The 24,877-nt window shown below is 36.1% G+C and overlaps 1 protein-coding gene across 3 annotated transcripts in view; it reads left to right on the top strand.

The window, feature by feature from the left end:
- EIF4E (eukaryotic translation initiation factor 4E) overlaps window positions 1-24,877 on the top strand; it is a 53,846-nt gene that overhangs the window by 12,228 nt on the left and 16,741 nt on the right. For 2 of the 3 annotated variants that reach the window (XM_025873489.2, XM_073892009.1), the window contains 2 exons: window positions 13,107-13,213; window positions 22,737-22,832. In XM_025873489.2, the coding sequence (XP_025729274.1) occupies window positions 13,107-13,213; window positions 22,737-22,832 (203 nt within the window). The remainder of the gene's footprint in view (window positions 1-13,106; window positions 13,214-22,736; window positions 22,833-24,877) is intronic. The other variant, XM_025873490.2, reaches the window with a different exon arrangement.

Raw genomic sequence — 24,877 nt, 5'->3', positions numbered from 1 at the left:
TTTATTTATACATACATACATACATACATACCTCTTTTCCATTTATTTATGAGGGCGGGAGGGAGAGAGAGAGCGGGCATATGAACGGGAAGGGCAGAGGGAGAGAGAATCTCAAGCAGACTCCACACTGAGCCCAGAGCCCAATGTGGGGCTCCATCTCAGGACCCTGAGGTCCTGACCTGAGCTGAAACCAAGAGTTGGAGGCTTAACCGACTGCGCCACCTAGACGTCTCTTTTGCTTTTATTATTTTTTTTTTTTTTAGAGATTTTAGTTATTTATTTGACAGAGACACAGCGAGAGAGGGAACACAAGCAAGGGGAGTGAGAGAGGGAGAAGCAGGCCTCCCGCGGAGCAGGGAGCCCGATGCGGGGCTCGATCCCAGGACCCTGGAACCATGACCCGAGCCAAAGGCAGATGCCCAACAACTGAGCCACCCAGGCACCCCCTCTTTTGCTTTATAAGAGTATTTTTTAGCGCAGTTTTAGGTTCACTACAAAATTGAGAGAAAGGTAGAGAGGGTTCTGGTATACTTCCTGTTCTGGATGCACAGGTGCACCGCCCCCCCCCCCCCCCCCCCCCCCCCCCGCTACCCCACTGTCAACATCCCATACCAGAGTGGAACATTTGTTATTTGTTACACCAAATGAACCTACACTGAAACATCATCATCTCAAGTCTCTAGTCTACATTAGGGTTCACTCTTGGTGTAGTACAGTCTTTGGGTTTGGACAAATAAATAATGACACGTATTTACCACATTGTAGTATCATACAGAAGTTTTACTGCCTAAAATCCTCTGTTTTCTGCTTCTTTATCCCTCCTTTCTAACCCCAGCAACCACTAATCTTTTTAATACCCTCATGTTTACTGCCTTTTCCAGAATGTCATGTAGTTGGAATTGTACAGCGTGTGGTTTTTTCAGATTGACTTCTTTCACTTGGTGATATATGTTTATCATTCCTCCATGTGTTTTCACGGTTTGATAGCTCATTTCTTTTTGTGCAGAACAGTATTGCATTGTGTGGATGTACCATAGTTTATTTAGGACTTCTTAAAAAGTGCCTCCCCTCCACCAGAAAAGTAAAGTGCTCCTTGTTTGTACAGTTCTGTAATCTGCCTTTTCCCACATTTACATTAGCATTTTAAAATAATTTTCTAAGCATCACGTTTAGTGCCTATATTGTGAACACCATAATATATCTCTTATTTTTTGGTTGTATCTTTTGATATATGTTGACCGTACTTTTTATTTACTAACATAAAATACACAAAACTGTTAGTGTCCTGGTACTTTTTTTTGAAGAAATCTCTTAGAAGTATAATTACTGAGTTAAAGAACATAGCTCTTTTTATATTTGGAAGCTTGTATTTCATTAACTTAAGCTCAGTTAGTGGAGGGATATAATCTATAAACCTGGGGACATTTGAAACTGTCCCTAGTTTTATAATTTTTTAAAGAAATATAGGTTGATTTCTTTCAGAAGATAATTTAAATGTTTGAAATATGAAAGGACAACTCTAATTTTCTTATTAAAATTAATGTTTTGGGGTGCCTGGCTGGCTCAGTTTGGTAGAACATACGACTCTTGATCTCAGAGTCATGAGTTTGAGCCCCACATTGGGTGTAGAGATTACTTTTAAAGAAACTATAGTTAAGATCACAATTTTAATCTTTAACTTTTAACATTATAGAACTTTGAAAAAACATGTAGAATTTAGAAAATTCAGCTGTAAAAAAAAAGCAGCTGCTTACTTGTTTAACCGGGACTAAAGATTTCAATCAGTGTCATTAAATTTTAGTTATAATTTTAAAAGGAATAAACTTAAAAAGAATCAGTAGGCAAAATATTTGCCTTTCAAATTCTAATTATGAAGCTTTAAAGAATAACTGAAATGCTTTGTTACTGAAACCAGTGTAATTTTGTGCAGTGAAAATGCTTGTCCTAACATCACCTTAATGTTATTTGGAGCACTTTTTAATTTTGTATATGATGTTTAACTTCTATAAATTTCCTTAGTTGTTATAAAATGAGTATTTTGGTAATCTTTGGTTTAAGTAGCATTGATATTTAAATTTTTTAAAAATGTTTTATTTATTTATTCATGAGAGTCAGAGAGAGAGAGAGAGGGGGACAGAGGCAGAGGGAGAAGCAGGCTCCCCACCTAGCAGGGAGCCCGATGCAGGACTCGATCCCAGGACCCTGGGATCATGACCTGAGCTGAAGGCAGACGCTTAACCATCTGAGCCACCCAGGTGCCCGATATTTAAATTTTATCATTAGCCTTGTTACCATTCTAGATCACACATGTTTATTTCTTATGTCTACCATCACATTTTCCTTTCTGAATTTGGGATCTTCTAAGCTACATAAGATGTGGAGAGTAATTTGGTTGACAGATTTCAAATGAAACAAGATGCCTACAGATCTTTCTAGTAAAGAGTTAATGATACACGCACCCAAGTTTTAAAAATTGTATTCCGTAAGGTCAAAAATTCAAGTGTGGCCTGTAGGGATTTTTTTTTTTTTAATATTAGTAAAATGTGGTTAAGTATATCTTGTTGTCTATCCAGAAATAACCATTTTTAGCTATAGAGCTGCAAACGTAATCAGCTCTGTTCACTGAAAAGTGTAGTGCTTGCTAGTCATCAGTTTTAGTCAGGTAACTAGGTTATTTTTCCTTAAATAGATTGAACAGCTATTAAATTTTGTAGTACTTAAGATACGACACAATTTGTACAAATCACAGCTCTTCCTTTCTGTACCTCAGCTTCCAGTATTTTTTTGTTGTATAGATGCCATTTTACATCATTTGAAAAGAATATTAAAAAGTACTGTCTTTTGAATCAGAATTGATATATACTGTATATTGATTAGTGACCACTGATCAATGGTCACTAATGTAAAGGAATGAAAAACATGAAAAAAATTTCTCCATTTTAGCAGTGCTTTAAGAAAAGGTTTGTATTTTGCTAAATCTGCATATGTTATTTTTCTACTTCAGTGTTTTAGTTTAGAGCATGAAGGTCACTATTTTGATTATTACAAGGAAGAAGACCTGCAAAATCCACAGCCTCCACTTTTGTGATGAGTGATGCCGGATTAGCTGATACTACTTTTAACAACCAAAACAACTGATTTAATTATTTGTGGTAATTTTCAGTGTTTACACCAATTTTTTTATTCCTTACAAGGCAAGCGGTAAAACTACTTGTTCTTACGTACTAGTTAATTAATTACACTAATTTACATATGGAGGGTGCTGGGGGAAATGCATTGTTTGCTAAAAAGAGACCTGGAAACTGAATGTTTGGAGACTAAAGGGAAGAGTAATATATCTTGAGGTCTGTTTATGTATCTTGTATGAAATGATAGAATTCTCTTTCCAGTTATTTGTATCCATAAAGAGAGGATTTTATTTATACTTACCTGTATTTTTGAGATGTTTGGCCATACAGGCATTTAGTATGCTGTCTTACATAATAATAAAGACTCACTATAATTGATCACTGGCATTTACTTGCTTTTTTTCATAGTGGGAGTTTGTGTGTGTGTTGGGAGTGAGGTGTACCATTCATGGCCTTTTTTTCTAGTTTATTGGCAATGGCATACATTTGCAAGATAGTGAAGGTATTGAGTCTGAGGCTCTGGCACAAGGCATAGTACATACTGTAGGGTTATGTGGCCTGGAAAGTACCTCGATAACCTTATATACTCTGGGCACTTTTGGGAGTGAACGAAGGTTCTGTTGATACCCTGAAACAATAAACAGGTAAAACCAGGACATATGGTATCCCTAGCTGTGAATCCTGATAGTGATAGTTCTGGATTCAGATGTAGAATACAGCTAGGCCACGTTAACTTCCAGCCCTTAAATTTAAAGACCAGAGAATTTCACAGTACTGTGAAGATTGAATATATTGAGATTATATAAATATTGAAATAATGTATATAAAAATACGTAGCACATTATTTGATAGTAACTGCTTGGTAAATGTTACCTATCAAGTAAAAACTTAAAGTTTGGATGAAGTGTGAGGGTGGGTGTTACCACTTTAAAAGTCATAAAGCACCATTCTTTTCTGTTCTTATTTGCTTACTCTTTTCATTATTTCATATTTGTATTTAATGTATGTAGTGCCTTCAGTTTACTGAAATGTTCGGAGGTGAGTAACTTGTAGAGATAATTGCAACTGTCTTTGCCATGATAGCATTTACATTTCTCTTTAGGCCACAAATGGTCTTTTCTAACTCAACTGAAAAAACAGTGAAGCAAGGAAGGGGGTATATATAAGGAAGTGCTACTGAAAAGTGGACGTTATTATCCATTATTCGGTGCTCTGTTGTACTTGCCTGAAATCATACAACTGTGAATGGCAGAGCTGGGATTCTAACCTGGATAGTCTGGCTCCAGAGTATGTGATCTAAACCAGTGTCTCCCATACTCTGGTGGAAAGTGGGTTATTTATTTATTTATTTACTTGTTTTTAAAGACTTTATTTTTTTTTTAAATTTTTTATTATGTTAATCACCATACATTACATCATTAGTTTTTGATGTAGTGTTCCATGATTCATTGTTTGTGCATAACACCCAGTGCTCTACGCAGAATGTGCCCTCTTTAATACCCATCACCAGGCTAACCCATCCCCCCACCCCCCAAAGACTTTATTTTTTTTTTAAGTAATCTCTGCATCCAATGTGGGACTCGAACTTACAGCCCCAAGATCAAGAATCACATGCTCTACTGACTGAACCAGCCAGGCACCCCTTTTATTTTGTTTTAAAACAATTTCTCATGTAATGCTTTTGTAAATCATAAAAATAGTATAAAGAAAAATGAAAAAAACACAAAAATGTAAGCCTGCATTTGCTATTACTAGTTTCGACAGGTGCAAAAATACTGTCAGATTGTTGTAAAGTTTCCTAAGTACTTACTTTCCATTTCTATACCTACCGTGGTTGTAGGCTATAACCAGCAGAAATCTGTGGACTGCATTTTGAGTTACTGCTTTAACCCATATTAGTGCCAGGGGAACTACTGCTTTTTGTTCCAAATTAAGGTTTAGGTGATGTCCTAAAGTTACGTGTGTTGGGGGGGGGGACCCTGGAAGTTCTTAGTAGTAATATTTGTTCAGTGAAGTAATGGAGGACACTAACTGAGTGTCCTGAGGGGAAGGCTTACTGTTATTTCTAGAAGAGATAGTTTGTAAGTGTGTTTGAGTTGAGAGTTAATGAAAAATCTTGGGTGTTCACAACCATGGAAAAGCATACCATGGTTTTGGAATTTAAGCACTGTAGATTTGAACATGGCTAGAAGGAAGAATCTAAACTTTAGTCAGATTAGAGAAATGATACTATATCTGGGAAGTATTTAGCTTTATAATACTAGGATTGTCCAACAAAGTTAATATTGTGTTTGATACATGCTCTTGTTTTTGCAGAATGTTACTGCATTCTGAGATGTAGCAATGTTCAAAAGCTGCCTGAGATTCTTTGCCCCTGATTGTTAAACTTGCCCCACCGATGCTCTACTTTTTTTTTTCAACTTTCTTCTCTTGTTATGACGGTTACTGAGCTCCGGGACCACTAAATTATAAGACTACATTTTTATTTTAATCTCAAACTCAGAAAATCCAAAACTATGTTCAATATTTTGCACTTAAACTGGTGGTCTTTTCTATTCCCTTACTCGTCATCAGTATTTAATCAATTTGATCTGTCAATGAATGGCTTCCATTGCTCACAAGATGAAAGGTATACTTTTAGCTTGACCTTTGAGCCCTTTCAGTCTCCCTTCAGCCCACCGTTCTAGTCTGTCTTTGGTTTCATGAGCCCTCTCTTTCAGTCTCATTGATTCCTTACCATCTTCTAGTTAAACCCGGTACCATCTCATTGCTTTGTACTCTCCATTCTACACACCTGAAATAGGTTATACAAGAGTTTTTCAAGTGTAGTTTGTTTTTTAGGTTAAAAATGTATTTGATAACTTAGACCAAAATTAACACAGGAAACAACAGGTGTTGGTGAGGATTTGGAGAAAGGGGAACCCTCTTGTACTGTTGGTGGGAATGCAAGCTGGTGCAGCCACTCTGAAGAACAGTATGGAGGTTCCTCATAAAGTTAAAAATAGAACTGCCCTATGATCGAGCAATTGCACTGCTAGGTATTTACCCAAAGGATACAAAAATACTAATTCAAAGGGATACATGTACCCTGATGTTTATAGCAGCATTATCAGTAATAGCCAGATTATGGAAAGAGCCCAAGTGTCTATCGACTGATAAATGGGTAAAGAAGATGTGGTATAGGGGCGCCTGGGCGGCTCAGTTGGTTGAGCGACTGCCTTCGGCTCAGGTCATGATCCTGGAGTCTCTGGATCAAGTCCCGCTTCGGGCTCCCTGCTCAGTGGGGAGTCTGCTTCTCCCTCTGACCCTCCCCCCTCTTGTGTGCTTTCTCTCTCACTCTCTCTCTCAAATAAATAAAATCTTTAAAAAAAAATGTGGTATACACACACACATACACACAGAAGTATTACTCAGCCACAAAAAGAATGAAGTCTTGCCATTTGCAACAACATGGATGGAGTTAAAGAGTATTACGCTAAGCTAAATAAGTCAGAGAAGGACAAATACTATATGATTTCACTCATATGTGGAACAAAATAAGCTAAGTCAGAGAAAGACAAATGCCATATGATTTCACTCATGTGGGGAATTTAAGAAACAAAATGGGCGCCTGGGTGGCTCAGTTGTTAAGCATCTGCCTTCAGCTCAGGTCATGATCCCAGGGTCCTGGGATCTATCTAGCCCCACATCGGGCTCCTTGCTCAGAGGGAAGCCTGCTTCTCCCTCCCCCACTCTCCCTGCTTGTGTTCCCTCTCTCACTGTCTCTCTGTCAAAAAATAAATAAAATCTTAAAAAAAAAAGAGACAACAAATGAACACAGGAGTTAAATAAAAGGAAACCAAGAAACAGACTGTTAACTATAGACAACAAACTGAGGGTTACTGGAGGGGAGGTGGGTGGGAGGATGGGTTAAATAGGTGATAGGAATTAAGGAGTGCACTTGTGATGAGCACCGGGTGTTGTGAGTGTTAAATCACTAAATTCTACACCTGAAACTAATACTCCACTGTATGTTAACTAACTGGAATTTAAATAAAAACTTGGAAAGAAAAAAAAGTGTATTTGATTACTTTGAGAGTATAATAATCTGTTAAATTAGCCTTTTGTGTTTTACTTGTGTAATTTTTAAATTTAGAAACACTGGTGAATATGGCACTGGTAAATATGGATATTTAAGATGTAATTCTCAATGAAATTTGCTTACAGAGGAGCTTAGAGGGTAGGTAGAGGGATGTTGTGGAACTTTGCAGTAAAGAATTTTGTTTTTAAGTTGAATGTAAATTTAAAACTTTTATTGTCTGCTCTATATATAAAGCAACCATAAAAATGACACAAATTATAAAATACATTTTTTAGTTCTTATACAGATCATACAATAATCTTGTTTGCTTTACTTGCTACTTTGATGATCTTACATATTTAAAAATAAATAACTGAATCATTTGTTAAAGATACCATGAAAACACTTGCTGTGGAGTTTTCAGGGAGAATTTTGTGAAGTTGGTGTTAACAAGTAACACATAGCCTTCCTATACCTATTTCATGGTAATCTTAAGTCTCAGATAGCTTTCCAAATAATTTTAAGAGGAGATAAAATTCCAAGATAATTTTATTTTCAAATTCAGTTTGTTAGAAGTACTTAGTAAATTAGAACAAAAAATGGGTAATTTGGAGATTTGTTATAGTTATATGAGGCTTATGCTTTACTGATGAGTGAACTGAAATCAGTTTTGTTCCAGTTCTTTAAAAAACAAATTATATTTCTTCTGATTTGGCATATGCTCATTATAAATTATTTTTTAAATAATTTTTTGATCAAAGAATTTAATATAGTATGGCCACCATTCTGGACATCGTTTCTCATTGTGTATGTTGCTATAGATTCAAACGTTTGTGTAGGAATTGGACTTTTCCCCGTAGAGGACTACCCTCACAGAATTAGCCTGGAAGTCTTAAATAACCTCCTACATTGATAATATTTTTTCTTTTGTTTTATCTAAGTTTTTTAAAAACATCTGATTATTTGAATCAAAGTTGAGAGGTTTTATAACTAAATAATAAGTTGAAAGAAATTAACAGGCATGTTTCAGCAGTCTCAAGTTTTTTTATTTCTTTGCAATAGTTTATAATATAGTTGCAAGCAACTTAAAAGGTGAATGATTAATAAATTTTTGGTTTAGATTTTGGTTTAAATTTCTGCTAATTAAGAATGAATTGGTGAGACAAGTAGATGATCATAACAAAATATGGCCTAAATAAGAAAATATGACTTTTCCTTTTTTAATGTGCCCTTTTATATGTGGTTTTTAATAATGTTTTCATAAGTAAATTCCATCATGAAGTGATTTCTAACTTTTATTAGATTTGGTTTGTGCCGTGTTCATGAGTATTTTCGTAGAGTATTTGAGTATTTTATATTCTATCTTAGAAATGGCTATTAAAACCATTGTTTATTAAAAGAGTGTGAGAAATTCTTAAGGTAAAAATTTGAACGTGAGGGGCACCTGGGTGGCACAGTTGGTTGATCGTCTGACTCTTGGTTTTGGCTCAGGTCGTGATCTTAGGATCATGAGAGTGAACCCTGTTTAAGGCTCTCTGTCCCTCTGCCCCTCCCCTCCACGCAGGCATGTGTGCTCCCTCTCTCAATAAATAAAATCTTTAAAAAAAATTTGAACATGAGACTATTAAAACTGCAGATGGTAACTTAAAAGGCTAAATAAATGTCAGTCTACTGCTTATATTTAAAAAAAAAAGTTTTGTATAATCTTAAAAAAAAAGGGGAGAGGGTGCCTGGGTGGCTCAGTTGGTTAAGCATCTGCCTTTGGCTCAGGTCATGATCCCAGGGTCGTGGGATTGAGATCCCAGTCAGCATGCTTCTCCCTCTCCCTTTGCTGCCTTCCCTGCTTGTGTTCTTTTGCTCGTCTCTCAAATAAATAAAATCTTTAAAAAAAAGCTTTAAATACTGAAAGATAATTGTTTAATATTTTTTTCGGAGTGTTTTAGAGTATGTCTTAACATCTAGCATATTTGTATAATGTTAAAAGTGAAAACTGAAAGGTTTTTCACTTTTATACATCCACACACATTTATTTAAAGTTGTAGTTATTTTAATTTTAGTTATAAGAAAAATTCAAAATTATAAATTCTTAATGTAAAGACTAAAACATAAGGTAGGACTTTTAAAGCAAAAGAAACTTAAATTCTAGGAACTTAATATACTTTTTCCTGAGTTATTACCTGCTTTTAGTTCCTATGTGTCCAGAGATTTTTGATACCATCTAAGTCATCATTCTCCTAATTGTGAAAAGAGTCGAGTAATCAAAAAGAAAGTAAAATAGTGAGTTAGCAGGTGATATTTTGGATCTCATGAAACATATAATTATTCATACTATAATTAACTCATTGTTTTTATGTGCTGCTGACATAAACTGTTTAAATAAATGTGAAAGTATGGTTTGTATTGAGGATTTGGAACTTATGAGTAAATTTTAACTTGTCTTTTAATTTAGATAAATAAGAGAATTTATAGTACTTCTGGAGGAAGAATGTACTATACACCTAGCCTTACAAATTTATATATACCTAATCCTTTGCTAGAACCATCATTATTATTTTAAACTCCATAAGGCATCATTATTATTGTTCTTTTAAACTCTTCATAGTCTGACAAATTGATCCACCTATTTACATTTTCCAGTGTTTTTTATTCTTTTTTGCATTTTCATGTTCTTACTTGGGCTCTTTTTTTCCCCTCTAGCCTGAAGACTTTTCCTTTGGTGGTTTGTTCCTCTTTATTCTGGACCTGTGTGTATGTGTTGGGGGAGAAGGGGTTGTGTCTTTCTGTGTGCATCTGTGTATTTATCCAGTTCTGAAGGATATTTTTCCTAGGCACTGAATTCTAGGTTGACCATTTTTCTTTCAGTGTGGAGATGTCAATTCTGTTGTCTTAATGGCTTCCAGAGTTTCTGTTGGGAAGTTAGCTGTTAATTTTATTCTTGTGAATGGGGTGTGTGTGTGTGTGTCCCCTTTCCTAACTGCTTTTAATGTGACTCCTTTAAAAGGTTTTCAGTAGTTCGAAGCTGATATGCCCAGGTATAGTTTTGTTTGTATTTTACTGCTTGGAGTTCCTTGAGCTTTTTTTTTTTTTTTTAAAGATTTTATTTATTCATCTGAGAGAGAGAGAATGAGAGATAGAGAGCACGAGAGGGAAGAGGGTCAGAGGGAGAAGCAGACTCCCTGCTGAGCAGGGAGCCCGATGTGGGACTCGATCCTGGGACTCCAGGATCATGACCTGAGCCGAAGGCAGTCGCTTAACCAACTGAGCCACCCAGGCGCCCTTCCTTGAGCTTTTTGAATCTGTGACTTGAGTTTCTGATGAGATTTGGTAAATTTTGGTCATTGTTTGTGTATGCTTCTGTTCCGTTCTCTCATCTTGTCCTTGAACTTTTTAACTGTCTTCCATAATGTTTCTTACCATCTATTTTTCTCTCTGTATTTGTTTGAATATCTTCTGTTGACCTATGTTTGAGTTCACAAATCTCACACTCTGCAGAGTTGAATTTGTTGTTAATCATTCAGTGAACTCTTTAAGCTTTATTTATTTGAGAGCTAGAGAGAACGAGCAGGGGGAGGGGCAGAGGGAGAGAGAATCTCAGGCATACTCCACACTGAGTGTGGAGCTCCATGTGGGGCTTGATTTCATGACCATGAGATCATGACCTGAGCTGAATCAAAGAGTTGGACGCTTAACCGACTGTGGCCACCCTGGTGCCCCCATTCAGTGAACTCTTAATTTCAGACATTGTACTTGGCACTTCCATAATTATGTCTATTTAGTTCTTTTTAAAAATAGATTTGTTTTCTTTTCAAATACTCCCCATTTTTTTTTCATCCTTTCCCCTATCTTCTCTATTTTACTATAGTAATCTTGGTTATTATGTCTTTGCTGTTTTACTGTAGTAATCAGAGTTATTAACTCCATTACCTGGGTCATGTCTGGATGTCTTCCTGTGGACAGGTGAATCTCTTGATCATTAGTGACTTTAAAAAAGATTCTGTGTAGGGGCGCCTGGGTGGCTTAGTTGGTTAAGCATCTGCCTTCAGCTCGGGTCATGATCTCAGGGTCCTGGAATTGAGCCCAGCATCGGGCTCCTTGCTTAGAGAGGAGCCTGCTTCTCCCTTTCCCTCCGCTTCCCCCCCACCCCCGCTTGTAGTCTCTCATTCTTGCTCTCTCTGAATAAATAAATAAAATCTTAAGATTTTTTATTTATTTGACAGAGTGAAAGAGAGAGAGAGCACAAGCAAGGGGAGCGGCAAGCAGAGGGAGAGGGAAAAGCCGGCTCCCTGCTGAGCAAGACTGAGTCTGGACCCAGTCTTCCTAATGGTATACAGCCTCTGAAGTCTTGGCTCAGCTGTTCTCTGCTAGACTACCCAGAGCTGTACTCTGAACATCACAGCTTAGCAACTAGCCAAGGACCTCTGAGGGACTTTTACATGGATTTTTGAGGCTTACTCCTCTGTAGCCCACTTTTCTCTAGTACCCTGTCTCCCTAGGCCCACTTAGTCCCGAACATTGAGACTGCCTCTGTCTGAAAACTATCACTAATTTTAATCTAGTGGGGTAAGGAATGGCATTTTGTAATTATATGATGATGTAAATTGATAGAAAAATGCTAGTAAAAAATGGTGATTTTTAGGGCATTGACTACTCTAAGTTTTAGTCTTAATTGCTTTGTAAACATTTACATTTATTACTTAAGAAATCAAGACAATAAGTTCCTATTGAGTATAGCACTTTGCTCATTGCCATTACAGTTGTGAGCAAAATCAAGGCATAGCCTCTGTTATGAGTGACTTCATAGGCTAGTAGAAATTAGCTCCTAGACATGTCATGTTATTAAGAAAAATGTATTTTGTAAAATGAATACTACCTGTCCACTGGGATACCTTTAGATCCCACATCTCTGATTTGCATAATCCTGTTAATGTGAGCATACATCTCTGTTGACTTGCTGGTTCACTTTATCCCCAGACTTGTTGTGGTGCCCTTTTTGAAAAAAAATCAGCTTTTGTTTTAGCTTCTGGTGCCTTTCCTTAGCATTCAGTTTTGTTGAAATAGTTTATAATTGGGTGAAAAGCTACATGGAGCAATGTGGAGAACACAGATAATCCCCAAGCTCCTTTTTTTCCTGACATTTTTAAAGGATTTTTTTTTTAAGATTTTATTTATTTATTTGACAGAGAAAGAGAGCGCAAGCAGGGGTACTGGCAGGCAGAGGGAGAAGCAGGCTCTCTGCTGAGCAGGGAGCCTGATGTAGGGCTCCATCCCAGTACCCTGGGATCATGACCTGAGCCAAAGGCAGACGCTTAACTGACTGAGCCACCCAGGTGCCCCTTTTCCTGACGTTTTTAGATGATAATATTAATTATGTCTAACCTAGAAGAAGATTTAGGTTCAAGCCAACATTGAGCTTTTTTGCCTGGGGCCATTTGAAAATGACAGAAGTTGCTGAACTTCTAAGTTACCATATTATAGTGTGACAAAAGGGAAGGACCTGTGTAGTACTGGCTTGATCAGTTTATAAAGCTCTCTTTTGTCATTGTAATATAGTTGTTATTCTCCAAACTTTAGTCATACTTCCCCCACCCTCCAAACCATACATAGTACTTTAATGGTATGTTAGGAAAGACAGCTGATTTTCTTAGCTTTGTTGCGTGGTGTCTAACAATCTTTCTGATAACAAAATGTGTCAGATAACTGTATATGGACTGTATTTTTATTGAGAAGCCTTTTGCTCTTAGTGAAGAGATGCTAGAATGGAGGATCTCGTGCTTTTATTAGTGCTTGGTCTGTGGTCTGTTTTATGAAATGCTTTTATAATCTTCTTAAAAAAAGAATATTGGCAGTATTTGATCTAGAGTATTGCTATCATAGTTATGTTAAGAAATTTAAAATAATGTTTTATTATTTTCCATTAGGAAACCACCCCTACTCCTAATCCCCCGCCCACAGAAGAAGAGAAAACAGAGTCTCATCAGGAGGTTGCTAACCCAGAACACTATATTAAACACCCTTTACAGAACAGGTAAGCCTCTGACACGTAGGTTCTTCTGACTCCCGCGTTGCGGTAAACGGTAGAGTAGGACAGGTTTGGGGGCACAGTTAGGTGAGACTAGTTTTTGTTATATTTGGTTGAAGATTCCATTTTCCCTTGGATAACCTGTTTCTAGCAAGCAGTTTTATGGGTAAGTCTTGAGCTCAGAAAAGAGAACCGGTTGAGACATTGGGTTTGAAATTCATGAGTAATTGGCGCAAGTGAAGCTATAATAGTAAATGAATTCTCTTTAAAGTGAACTTGACTCAAGACAGAGAGGCTTGGGATACCAGCTTATAAGGGATCTTTTTGGAGGGATAATGCCTATGAAGGGTTTAGACATAAACTGTATAAACTACAATAGAGTGGTGGTCAGGGAAACAAAGGAAATGGTTTAAGGCCAGGTGGTCAATAGCATATGTTCCACAAAAAGATCAAATATCCATTGGATTAAACAATTGAAAAAGACTCAAAATGGCCATTGGATTGAATGATAAACTTCTTGCTAAGGTAGGAGAAAGTTTAGTAGAATGTAGATGATGGAAAAAGATTGGAGTAGTTTGTATAGTGAATATAAACGTATTATAGAGCAAGAACAAGCAAATTGAAGTTGGGCTGTGAAGGAGAAAAGGCTGGGGGATATGGAGTCTGGAGGTTGGTTGGTTTCTTTTTAAGACAAGTTACGAGAGGGAAGAGGAGAGTTTTAAGATGAATTAAATTTCAAGGCACCCAGCTGGCTCAATTGGTAGAGCATGCAACTCTTGATCTCGGGGGTCGTGAGTTCAAGCTCCATGTTGGCGTGGAGCCTACTTTAAAAAAAAAAAAAAAGATGAGTTAAGTTTCATAGTTAAGTGTAGTAGTTGAGTAGTAGCTCATTATTTAGTTTTCCCAATTCCACCCCACCCCTTCCCAGTATATTTGTGTTATTATGGTTTATATGATGAAAATTAACATTAACGCTCTGAGAGCTGATAGAAGAAAAAGGCAATGCAGAAATATTTTAAGAATCTAGAAGAAAGTAAATTAGAATTAATTTGAGGATATTTAAGTATTTCAATTCCTTTCATTCCCCTACCCCAAGACTTTTTTACCCTATCTACTTTAAAAATCCCATAAGCCTGTGTATGTTTCATAGGCATTCCTTGTTTCATTGCATTTTGCAGATACTTCATTTTTTACAAATTGAAGGTTTGTGGTGACCCTGCTTTGAGCAAGTCTTTTGGTGCCATTTTTCCAACAGCATTTGCTAATTTTGTGTCTCTTTGTCACATTTTGGCAATTCTTGCAATATCTCAAACTTTTTCATTATGTTTGTTATGATGATCTGAAATCAGTGATCTTTGATGTAACTATTATAATTATTTTGGGGCACCATGAACTGTGCCCGTATAAGATGACATACTTAATAAATATTGTGTTTTGTTCTAATTGCTTTATTCACTGGTTGTTCCCCATCTCTCTCCCTCTCCCCTGAGACACAACAATATTGATATTAGGCCAATTAATAACCCTATAGTGGCCTGTAAATACTCAAGTGAAAGGAAGAGTCATATACATCTCACTTTAAATCAAAAGCTAGAAACTAGATTAAGCTTAGTGAGGAAGGCATGTTGAAAGCCGAGATGGGCCAAAAACTAAGCCTCTTGCACTAAATAGCCAACTTGTGAAGGCAAAGGAAAAGTTCTTGAAGGAAATTAAAAGTGCTACTCCAGTGAGCACATGAATAATGAGAAAGTGAAACAGCCTTATTGCTGATAGGGAGAAAGTTTTAAGTGGTCTGGATAGAAGATCAAACCAACCACAGTGTTGTCTTAAGCCAAAACCTAATCCAGAGCAAGGACCTAATTCTCTTCAATTCTGTGAAGGCTGAGAGAGGTGAGGAAGCTGCAGAAGAAAAGTTTAAAGCTAACACAGGTTTGGTTCATGAGGTTTAAGGAAAGAAACTGTAACATCAAAGTGCAAGGTGAAGCAGCAAGTGCTGATGTAGAAGCTGCTGCAAGTTATCCAGAAGATTTAGCTAAGAGCATTATGAAGCTACACTAAACAGTAGGTTTTCAGTGTAAATGAAACAGTCTTCTAGTGGAAGAAGATGCCATCTGGATGGACTTTCATAGCTAGAGAGGAGAAGTCAGTGCCTAGCTTCCAAGGACAGGCTGACTCCTGTTAGGGTCTAATATAGCCGGTGACTTTAGGTTGAAGCCAATCCTTATTTACTGTCCTGAAAATCCTAGGGTCCTAAAGAATTATGCTAAATCTACTCTCCTGTGCTTTATAAATGGAAGAGTAAAGTCTGAATGACAGCACTTGTGTTTACAAAATGGTTTACTGAATATTTTAAGCCCACTGTTCAAACCTGCTCAGAACTAAAAAATTCCTTTTAAAATACTACTGCTCATTGAACAATGTACTTGGTCACCCAAGAGTTCTGATGTACAAGGTACGTTTTCATGCCTGCTAATACATCTATTTTGCAGTTTATACAACATCTGAATAAAGGAGTAATTTTGACTTTGAAGTCTTACTATTTAAGAAATACATTTTGTAAGACTGTAGCTGCCATAGGTAGGGATTCCTCTGATTGATCTGGACAAAGTACACTGAAAACCTTCTGGAAAGGATTCACCATTCTAAGATGCCAGTAAGAACATTTGTGATTCCATGGGTAGAGGTCAAAATATTAACACGAATAGGTGTTTGGAAGAAGTTGATTCCAGCCCTCCTGGATGGTTTTGAGGGCTTCAGAAAGACTTTGGTGGAGGAAGCAACTGCAGATGTGGTAAAAATAGCAAAGAACTAGAATGAGAAGTGGAGCCTGAACATATGACTGAATTGCTGCAACTCATCATAAAAGTTGATTGGATAAGGAGTTGCTTGTTGTGGAGGAGCAAAGAAAATGGTTTCTTGAAATGGTGAAGATTGTTGAAATAACAACAAAGGATTTAGAATATTACATAAACTTAGTTGATAAAGCCCCAGCAGAGTTTGAGAGGATTGACTCCAATTTTGAAAGAAGTTCTGCAGATAAAATATCCAAACAGCATTGCGTGCTGCAGATAAGTCGTTTGTGAAAGGAAGAGTCAATTAATGTGGCAAACTTCACTGCTGTCTGTCTTACCATAGCTACCCCATCCTTCAGTAACCACCCCCTGATCAGTCAGCAGCCAGCATCGTCAAAACAGGACCTTCCACCAGCAAAAGGATTATGACTCACTAAAAGCTTAAATGATGGTTTTTAGCAATAAAGTATTTTTAAATTAAGGTACATACATTAGTTTTTTAGACAACGATGTTGCACCCTTACTAAAGTACAGTATAGGGGCGCCTGGATGGCTCACTTGTTAAGCGTCTGCCTTCAGCTCGGGTCATGATCCCAGGGTCCTGGGATCAAGCCCTGCATCAGGCTCCCTGCTCTGCAGGGAGCCTGCTTCTCCCTCTCCCACCCCCTCTGCTTGTGTTCCCTCTCTCACTGTGTCTCTCTCTGTCAAATAAATACAATTAAAAAAAAAAATAAAGCACAGTATAGTATAAACGTAACTTTTATGTGCATTGGGAAACCAAAAACTTCAATAGTCTGACTTACTTTATTGTAAACTTGCTTTTAGTATGGTGGTTTAGAACTGCATCTGCAGTATATCTGAGGTATACCTATAGTTTCACTTACCCAAAATTTACATTTTCCCTTTATGGCTTGAATATTTTTTATAATTTCTTCATTATCATGGTAGACTTACTGAAATAAATGTCCAAACATGTTTTATGAGTTTTTTCATAAGAGACCTGTGGTTCAGCATATCCTGTAGTGAGGAAGAAATTAATTCTCTACACAGTGGGGATTGTCAGCTAATGAGTGAGCCATCAAAGGTCAAATAGTACATAAAGGGTAAAATCCTTCCTCAGGAAAGCATTGTACCAAAGTTGAATGATTGATTAGTAGCAATTTCATATAATTCAACATAAGAGTAGCACCAAAACCCTTAAGGTATTTTTTAATCTTTTTTTTTTTTTTTAAGATTTACTGATTTTAGAGAGAGAGACAGTGCATGCATGCACAGCAGGGGAAGGGGCAGAGGGAGAGAATCTCAAGCATACTCCCCACTAAAAGTTGGAAGCTCAACCGACTGAGCCACCCAGGCACCCCTATTTTTTTTTTCTTCATGTGTTTAGTGTTTATCTTACAAAAAGCTAACTGTGTGTGCCTTTTGTCTGTGAACCAGTTTTTGGTATTGTTATTGATTGTTGGGAGAAGTAATCAAGGCATATATCCCTCACAGCTTGAATAAAATTTGAGAAGAGCCTGAAAAATGTCATTAGTAGATAAACTGAAATGAAGTCTCTGAGGATTTCAATTTCTCTATGAATTCTACTTCGATAATATCATTTAGAAAAATATTCTAAGATGTTTTATGTTCAGATCTTGGTAGTTTCCTCATTATTTACTTTTTGTAAATATTGTATAATTATGCATTGTTAAAAAATGTATAAAAAAGAATAAATCATCAGGGTACAAGTATATAAAGTAAAAGTTCTTTTTTCCTCACATACTCTCTTCTCCATTTTACTTTTCCTCACTCCCTGGAGTAGTCAGTGTTAAATTTGGTTTGTAGTATTCCATAGCTTTTCAATGTGCATATCTATCTTTTTTTTTTATACAGGTGACAATACTGTTGACATTTTTGTTTGTTCAGATTTGCCTCGTTGTTTTAAACTGGTGCTTTGTATTGAAATGAATAGTCATGTATTTTGTCAGGCTTGTATTAATGGGTATATAGACTTTTTTGTTTCCTATTTACAGTGTTGTATAGTATGCATTCCTGTATGTTTTTTGTGCACTTGTGTGAATATATTTATAAGATAAAATTTCAAATTTTTTAAAAAGATTTTATTTATTTGAGAGAGAGAGAGAGAGAGAGAGTGGTGGGGAGGAGCAGAAGGAGAGGGGGAGAAGCAGGTTGCCCGCCGAGCACGGAGCCTGATGTAGGGCTTGATCCCAGGACCCTGAGATCATGACCCAAGCCAAAGGCAGACACTTAACTAACTGAGCCACCCAGGAGGCCCAAAATTTCAGATTTCTTAGGTGAAAGACTATGCTTTAACAACCTTAATTGACAAATTATCCTCCTTTATCAGCTTAGGCTCTTAGCAGTTTGAGAGCTCCTGGTTTCTACATTTTTGCCATTTGGTTGGTCCTAGTCTGATTTATTTAAAAAAAAAAAAAAGTCTTCTCATTTTAAATTTGCCTTTTTTTTTTAAAGATTTTATTTATTTATTTGTCCGAGAGAGAGAGATAGAGAGCGAGTACACAAGCAGGGGAAGGGAGAAGCAGGCTACCCGCTGAGCAGGGAACCTGATGTGGGTCTAGATTCCAGGACCCTGGGATCATGACCTGAGCTGAAGGCAGATGCTTAACTGAGCCACCCAGGCGTCCCTAAATTTGCATTTCTTTTATTGATGTTGCAAAGCTGTTTTATATATAATTGAACATTTATGTTTTTATCTGTGGACAGTCTGCTCAGTTCTTTTGTCTAGGGGTGGGGGGTAGGTATTCTTTAAAGTTTATTTCCAGGGTGCCTGGGTGGCTCATTTGGTTAAGTGTCCCTCTTCTGATTTTGACTCAGGTCATGATCTCAGGGTTGTGAGATTAAGCCCTGCATTGCACTCTGTGCTCAGCGGGGAGTCTGCTTGAGATTTTCGCCCCCATCTTTCTAAAATAAATAAATCTTTAAAAAAAAAAAGTTTATTTCCAAGCATTGTAATTAAGGATGCTAACTTATCCACGTAGGACATTAGGTTGAAAGTGAATTAGCCAAATCATTTGTCTTTTAACATTGTCTGTGGAATTACATGTTTTTTTTTTCTATAGGATTTTGATTTTTTTTTTCAGGTTTTTGATTTTTATGTAGTCCAATACCACCTTTTCTCCATGGCTTCTGGGTTTCATGTCCATCTTTAGGAATAACTTTATCCACGTAATTATTCTATTTAATAGCTGCATAGTGGTCTATTTTATTGGTGTATATTTTATTTAAGTTAGCAGTTCTCAAATTTTTGGTCTCATGACCTTTTTATTGAGGACCCCACAGAGCTCTGGTTATGTAGATTTTTATCTATTTCCATTTGTATATACATCTGAGAAAATGTAAAATTATATATTCATTTAGAAAATCCATTGCATGTTAACATAAATATTTTTTATGAAAAAATATTCAAAAATATAGTGGGAAGAATAGCATTTTTGCATTTTTATAAATCTCTTTAAGTGCCTGACTTAACAGAAGTTAGTGGTATGTATTTCATAGCTGCTTCTGCATTCAGTCTATGAAGGAGATAAGTTGTTTCATAGGAAGTATAAGAATATATGACCTCATAGAAGTACATGGTTGGAAAAGGAGAATTTTTTAATAGCCTTGTAAGTTAATTATAGATACTCTCCTTTGATAATAGGTTTTTTATAGGTCAGCTGCAATGTAGAATCTGCAACCATATCCAAGAACCTTTCCCTCTCTGTTACATTAATATCTATTGGCCTATCTTGCATTTGGCATGGATCTTTTACCCATGCATGATTTTGCAACACCAGTGGTCATTTGGAAAACATTGGTTCAGTGAGTTATGCAGATCTTCTGGGTATTGATACTTCTCATTAATGATACAATGAAAACCGTAACATTCATTAATATCACTACTAAACTCACCAGAAATGTCTGTAAGTTTGTCTTCAGTGGCACATGCAGGCTTTCCAAAATTATGATTTTCTCCTGAAAGCTCACATGATAAGCATCAGGCTTATTCTCCTCATTTTCAAGAAATAACCTGGCTTATCTATCAGTCATGGTTAAAATGGAGTTCTGTGAAAAAAGTGGCTAGTTCACGTCACAGTTCAGTTCGTTAAGCATTGATTGTGCTTTGGTATGCAGAAATGTTTTTTTGTTGTTTTTGATTTTTTGCAGAATATGAAAAAGATGTACATAGATTGAAATTTAATGAAACCAATAATTATTGCTTCATCAGTGGCATTCTTAACTGCAACTGACGTTGTTACTGTGAGAGGTGGTGAAGGTAAAGGGTACAATGACTGCTAGCACAATTTGGTCCCATTGTATGGAACTTGCTAAGACACCAGGAGATTTATCCCACCATTGCTTTTGCACCATTAGTACAAATGTCAACACAGTGAAAAATAAAATAATGTCTTAGGATTATTATGAAAATAGTTCTTATCAGAGCTCCTGAAAGGGTCCTGGAGTCCCCTAAGCATTGCAGACCACATTTTGATAACTGGATTTAAATGATCCCTTGTTGAAAGCACATGAGATGTTTCCAAATTTTCCAACATTAACATTCTTGTACAAATTTTTGCCTAATCATCTAATTATTTTCTTAGGATAGATTTTTGTATGTTCAATGGCTGGATGCAGTAAAAAAAAAAAAAAATTTTATTACCATTTTTAATTGAGGTATAATTGACATATAACATTAGTTTCAGGTATAAAACATGACTCAGTATTTGTGTATATTGTGAAATGATCACTATAGTAAGTGTACTTAATATCTGTCACCATATATAGTTATAAAGTTTTTTTTCCTTGTAATGAGAACTTTTAAGATTTACTCTCTTAGCAACTTTCATATACATAATACATTGTCATTAACAGTAGTCACCATGTTGTATATAGTTAATGACTTATTTATTTTATAACTGGGAGTCTGTACCTTTTGACCCTCTTCACCCCTTTTCACCCAGCCCCTACCTCTGGCAACCACCACTCTGTTTTCTGTGTTTATGACCTTGGTTTTTTAGTTTCCTTTTGTTTTAAGATTCCCCATTTAAATGAGAACATACGGTATTTGTGTGTCTTTGTCAGTTAGCATATGCCCTCAAGGTCCATCCAATGTCTCAAGCGACAGATTTCTTCCTCTTTTTTTGTGGGTGAATAATATTCCATTGTGTACATACATTTTCTTTATCCATTCATTCATTGATGGGCACTGAGGTTGTTTCCACATCTTGGCTATTGTAAATAATGCTGCATGAACATGAGGGTGGTGCATATATCTTTTTGAGTTAGTGTTTTCATTTTCTTCAGATAAATACCCAGAAGTGGAATTGCTGGATGATATGGTAGTTCTATTTTTAATTTTTTGAGGAAAGGTTTCATTAATTTTGGAAGACCAGAGTATAGTACTTGACCTTATTAAATGTGTTTGATAATTTCTATGCCTTTGCTTTTTTCTTTTTTGTCCCTGATAGCGGCTTGGCAAATTCACATTATCAAGTGGATGTTGAAATGCATCTTATTTTTATGTCAGATTATCCAAGCATTAATCATGGAGTTATGAAATGTGTATATGTGTTTGGAAACCTGTCTTCAGACAATATTATTCTAAATGAGAAAATGAAATTTCCCTTTTGAGTTACCTTTGGTATCGTAATTCAGATAATAGAATTGTACTAAAGATGTTATCTTGGGATATTTAAGTGTAACTTTGATGTGACCTGAGTTTATCTTCCAGGTATTAGAATAAAACTTTTTTTAACAGTTATATATAGATGTATAGAAACTAGTATACATTATTTTTTTTTTCAGAACATATCTGTGATAGCATTACTCAGTGAATCCCTTTATTTTGTTATTTTCCCATTTGTGTGCTTGAGTAAACAGAGAATTGCATTTCATAGTTGCCCCCCCTTTTTTAGGAGTCTCTTATTTTCCATTCTTGGCTAATACCTTTTCATTTCTCTGAAAATTCAGCTTTCTTGCTCCCTGCTTTCTTTTCTGGTTAAGTGCCTCTGCTGTTTTTCTTAAGTAACTGCTTGATTATCTCTGTCATAGCAGTTACCATCCTGTAATTGTCTGTTACATTTCTGTGAATTACTCTGGGGGATGAGCCTCAATGGGTCTCTAAAGTATAGCAGAGAATCTGTTAGGAAATAGGTACAAAATACATACTTTCTAAATGAAAGAGCAAAAACTACTCATTATTTTCCACTGTAATAGTACCTACCATTTAAAATTATTTTTAAAATAAAATAAATTTTTAATTGTGGTAAAATACACCATAACATAAAATTCACCATCTTAGCCATTTTTTAAGTACGGTTCAGTAGTGTTAAGTACATCCATACTGTTGTGCAACCAGTCTCCAGAACTCTTTTCATCTTGCAAAACTGAAACTCTGTACCCATTAAACAGTTGTCCATTCCCTTTCCTTCTAGTCCCTGCCATGTTACTTTCTGTCTTTATGAATTTGATTACTTTAGATACCTCATACAAGTAGATTCATACTGTTTGTCTTTTTTGATTGGCTTATTTCACTTAATGTCCTTAAGGTTCAATCTCAGACTTTCTTTTTTAAGTCTGACACATATTCCACTGTATGTTTAAACCACATTTTGTTTATCTATTCATCTGTCATTGATGAGATGGGCTGCTTCCTCCCTTTGGCTATTGTGAAGAATGCTGCTAGGAATGTAAATTAAAAACTACCACGTTTGACACTGACTTTTTACTTTTAGATGGGCACTCTGGTTTTTTAAAAATGATAAAAGCAAAACTTGGCAAGCAAACCTTCGGCTGATCTCTAAGTTTGATACTGTTGAAGACTTTTGGGCGTAAGTAACCATTTTAGGATGTTTTATTAATTGTGTAATTTTTCATTTTGAGTCACAATCACAAAATGAAGGATAAGGTAAACAACTAATAAATGTGCATTTATAGACCTACCTTTTTGTTTGTCCGTCTCCTCACAATTGTTTGAATTGATTATATCTCATCATTTAGAAAGCTTCAGTCTTGTCATCTTTAGCCCTGTGTATATTCTATATTCCTTGTCCTAAGAGATCCTTCCCTTGAGAGTCCTTTCTTCCTTCTAGAACTTTTGACAATTTGTTGGAACCTATCCCTTTTCTTGGTTGCCTAGATACATTTGCCTAATACTCCGGAGCTTTGTTAGGTTCCCATTTGTGCAAATTCTTTTTGGTATAACACCTGGGATTTCCTGTGATAGGGATTCTGAGATTTTTCAAAGGCTGAAAGGTTTGGCCAAGTATCTGTGATGGTAGTTGATCAACTTAAAGATATTCTTTGAGATTTTGTTTCAGATTTAGCAAAAGGTTAAAAGATTTGGGGGTCAAAACTTTTTTCAAGATGTTTTGTAATATTGATTCTCAAAAAACAAAGTTAATTTAATATGTAATTTATTTGAAAAATAATTTTCATTTCAAAGATAAAACTTGTTAAAACATTTTTAAGAGGTGTACCTAAAAATTCTAATTTGTACATCTAGTATATTTCTGGATCCTATATATGTTGAATCAGTGATGCAACTCTTATGTATTAACATAACCCCTGAGTTTATTTTGCCCACACAAAAGAATAGATTGTCAGAAGATTCATATATGTATACTTCTTTAAGGGCAGAAACAGTATTCTTCTGTATCTTTGCAGTGCTTTGCCCATAATAGGCATTTAGTATGCATTTGAATCATGGAAAACAAAAAAGCATAGAATAATTAGAGAAAACTCTTAAATTTTAAGCTATGCACTTTAAGAGTGGCCCCTTTATATTGAAATCATTATCTTTTTTTTAATGGAACTCTATTTAAATCCCCAGTAATTCATAGGCTTATTTGTCTAGTTAAACTAGTGTTGCTGTGTTTTGCCCTTCATCAAAACATCAAGTGATTTTCTTCTTTGATTGTATTTGAGTCCGACTCTAAACCAAAAAGTCTCCAGTCTCCCATGGAGGAGGAAGAGCAAGAGTCTTGAACCATTTCCCCCACTGAACCAGATCTGCATTTATGTTTGGCTTTTCACCAGTTTACATAATTGGGTTTCTAAGTGGGCCTCTAATTAGAACATGGCCCCAATACTTTAGTTATGTGTAAGCAATGTCGTTGCACGGTAGACTTTTACACTTAGACATAATGCAGGAATTCTTTAGCTTTCTGTAAATACCTAAGCACTTCTTAATTTCTTTTTTCCTGGCAGATTTAGTGGTAAACAGCTGTTGAGCCCTTTGGGATTTATCTAGTCTTGTCTGTAGTGCTCTGATTCTGTTTAAATGTGTCATTACAAATTCTCATTACTATAAACTTAATAGACCTTAGAGCATCATGAAGGAGAAAGGAGACAGCATAAAGAAGCATTGGTTATTTCTACCTTGAATGCCATTGAAGAAAGCATTTCTACCCTGTCAATTAATTTCATAAAGTGGTAGTGCTAATTCCATAGTTACTGTTACTACCCAGGCCTCTTTTGTTGCCTAATGGAAGCTGCCAGTGATAATGTAGTTTGTAAAGAGTGACCATTGAGTAGTAACTCTACAGATCTATTCAGCCTTAGGCTACCTTCCCCTAAATTGGATTGGTATGTCATCCTATGGAATGTGATCCAAAGGATTCCAGAATCTTTCTTAAAACTCGAAATATTTCTAGACTGGGTTAAAATAGCATCAAGAGAATCTGACTAAGGATAGTAGCATTGGCCATGGTTTACAGATGTAGTAAAGATCATGTTTCTGCAACTAATATTGGAGACAAGCAAAGCATTCTTATTCTGTTGCCAATTTTATAATTTTGCAAGAAAAAACTTCAGGAGATCAAATGATTTAGCCTTCTACCTTCAGGCTGGTGAATATCTAAGTCATCCCAAGTGT

This window comes from Callorhinus ursinus, unplaced genomic scaffold (assembly GCF_003265705.2).
Source record: "Callorhinus ursinus isolate GAN/ISIS: 27379988/994484 unplaced genomic scaffold, GSC_fseal_2.0 scaffold4, whole genome shotgun sequence".
Classification (NCBI taxonomy): Eukaryota; Metazoa; Chordata; class Mammalia; order Carnivora; family Otariidae; genus Callorhinus; species Callorhinus ursinus.
The sequence above is the reverse complement of the archived record's forward strand: the minus strand, read 5'-3'. Positions and strand labels throughout refer to the sequence as shown.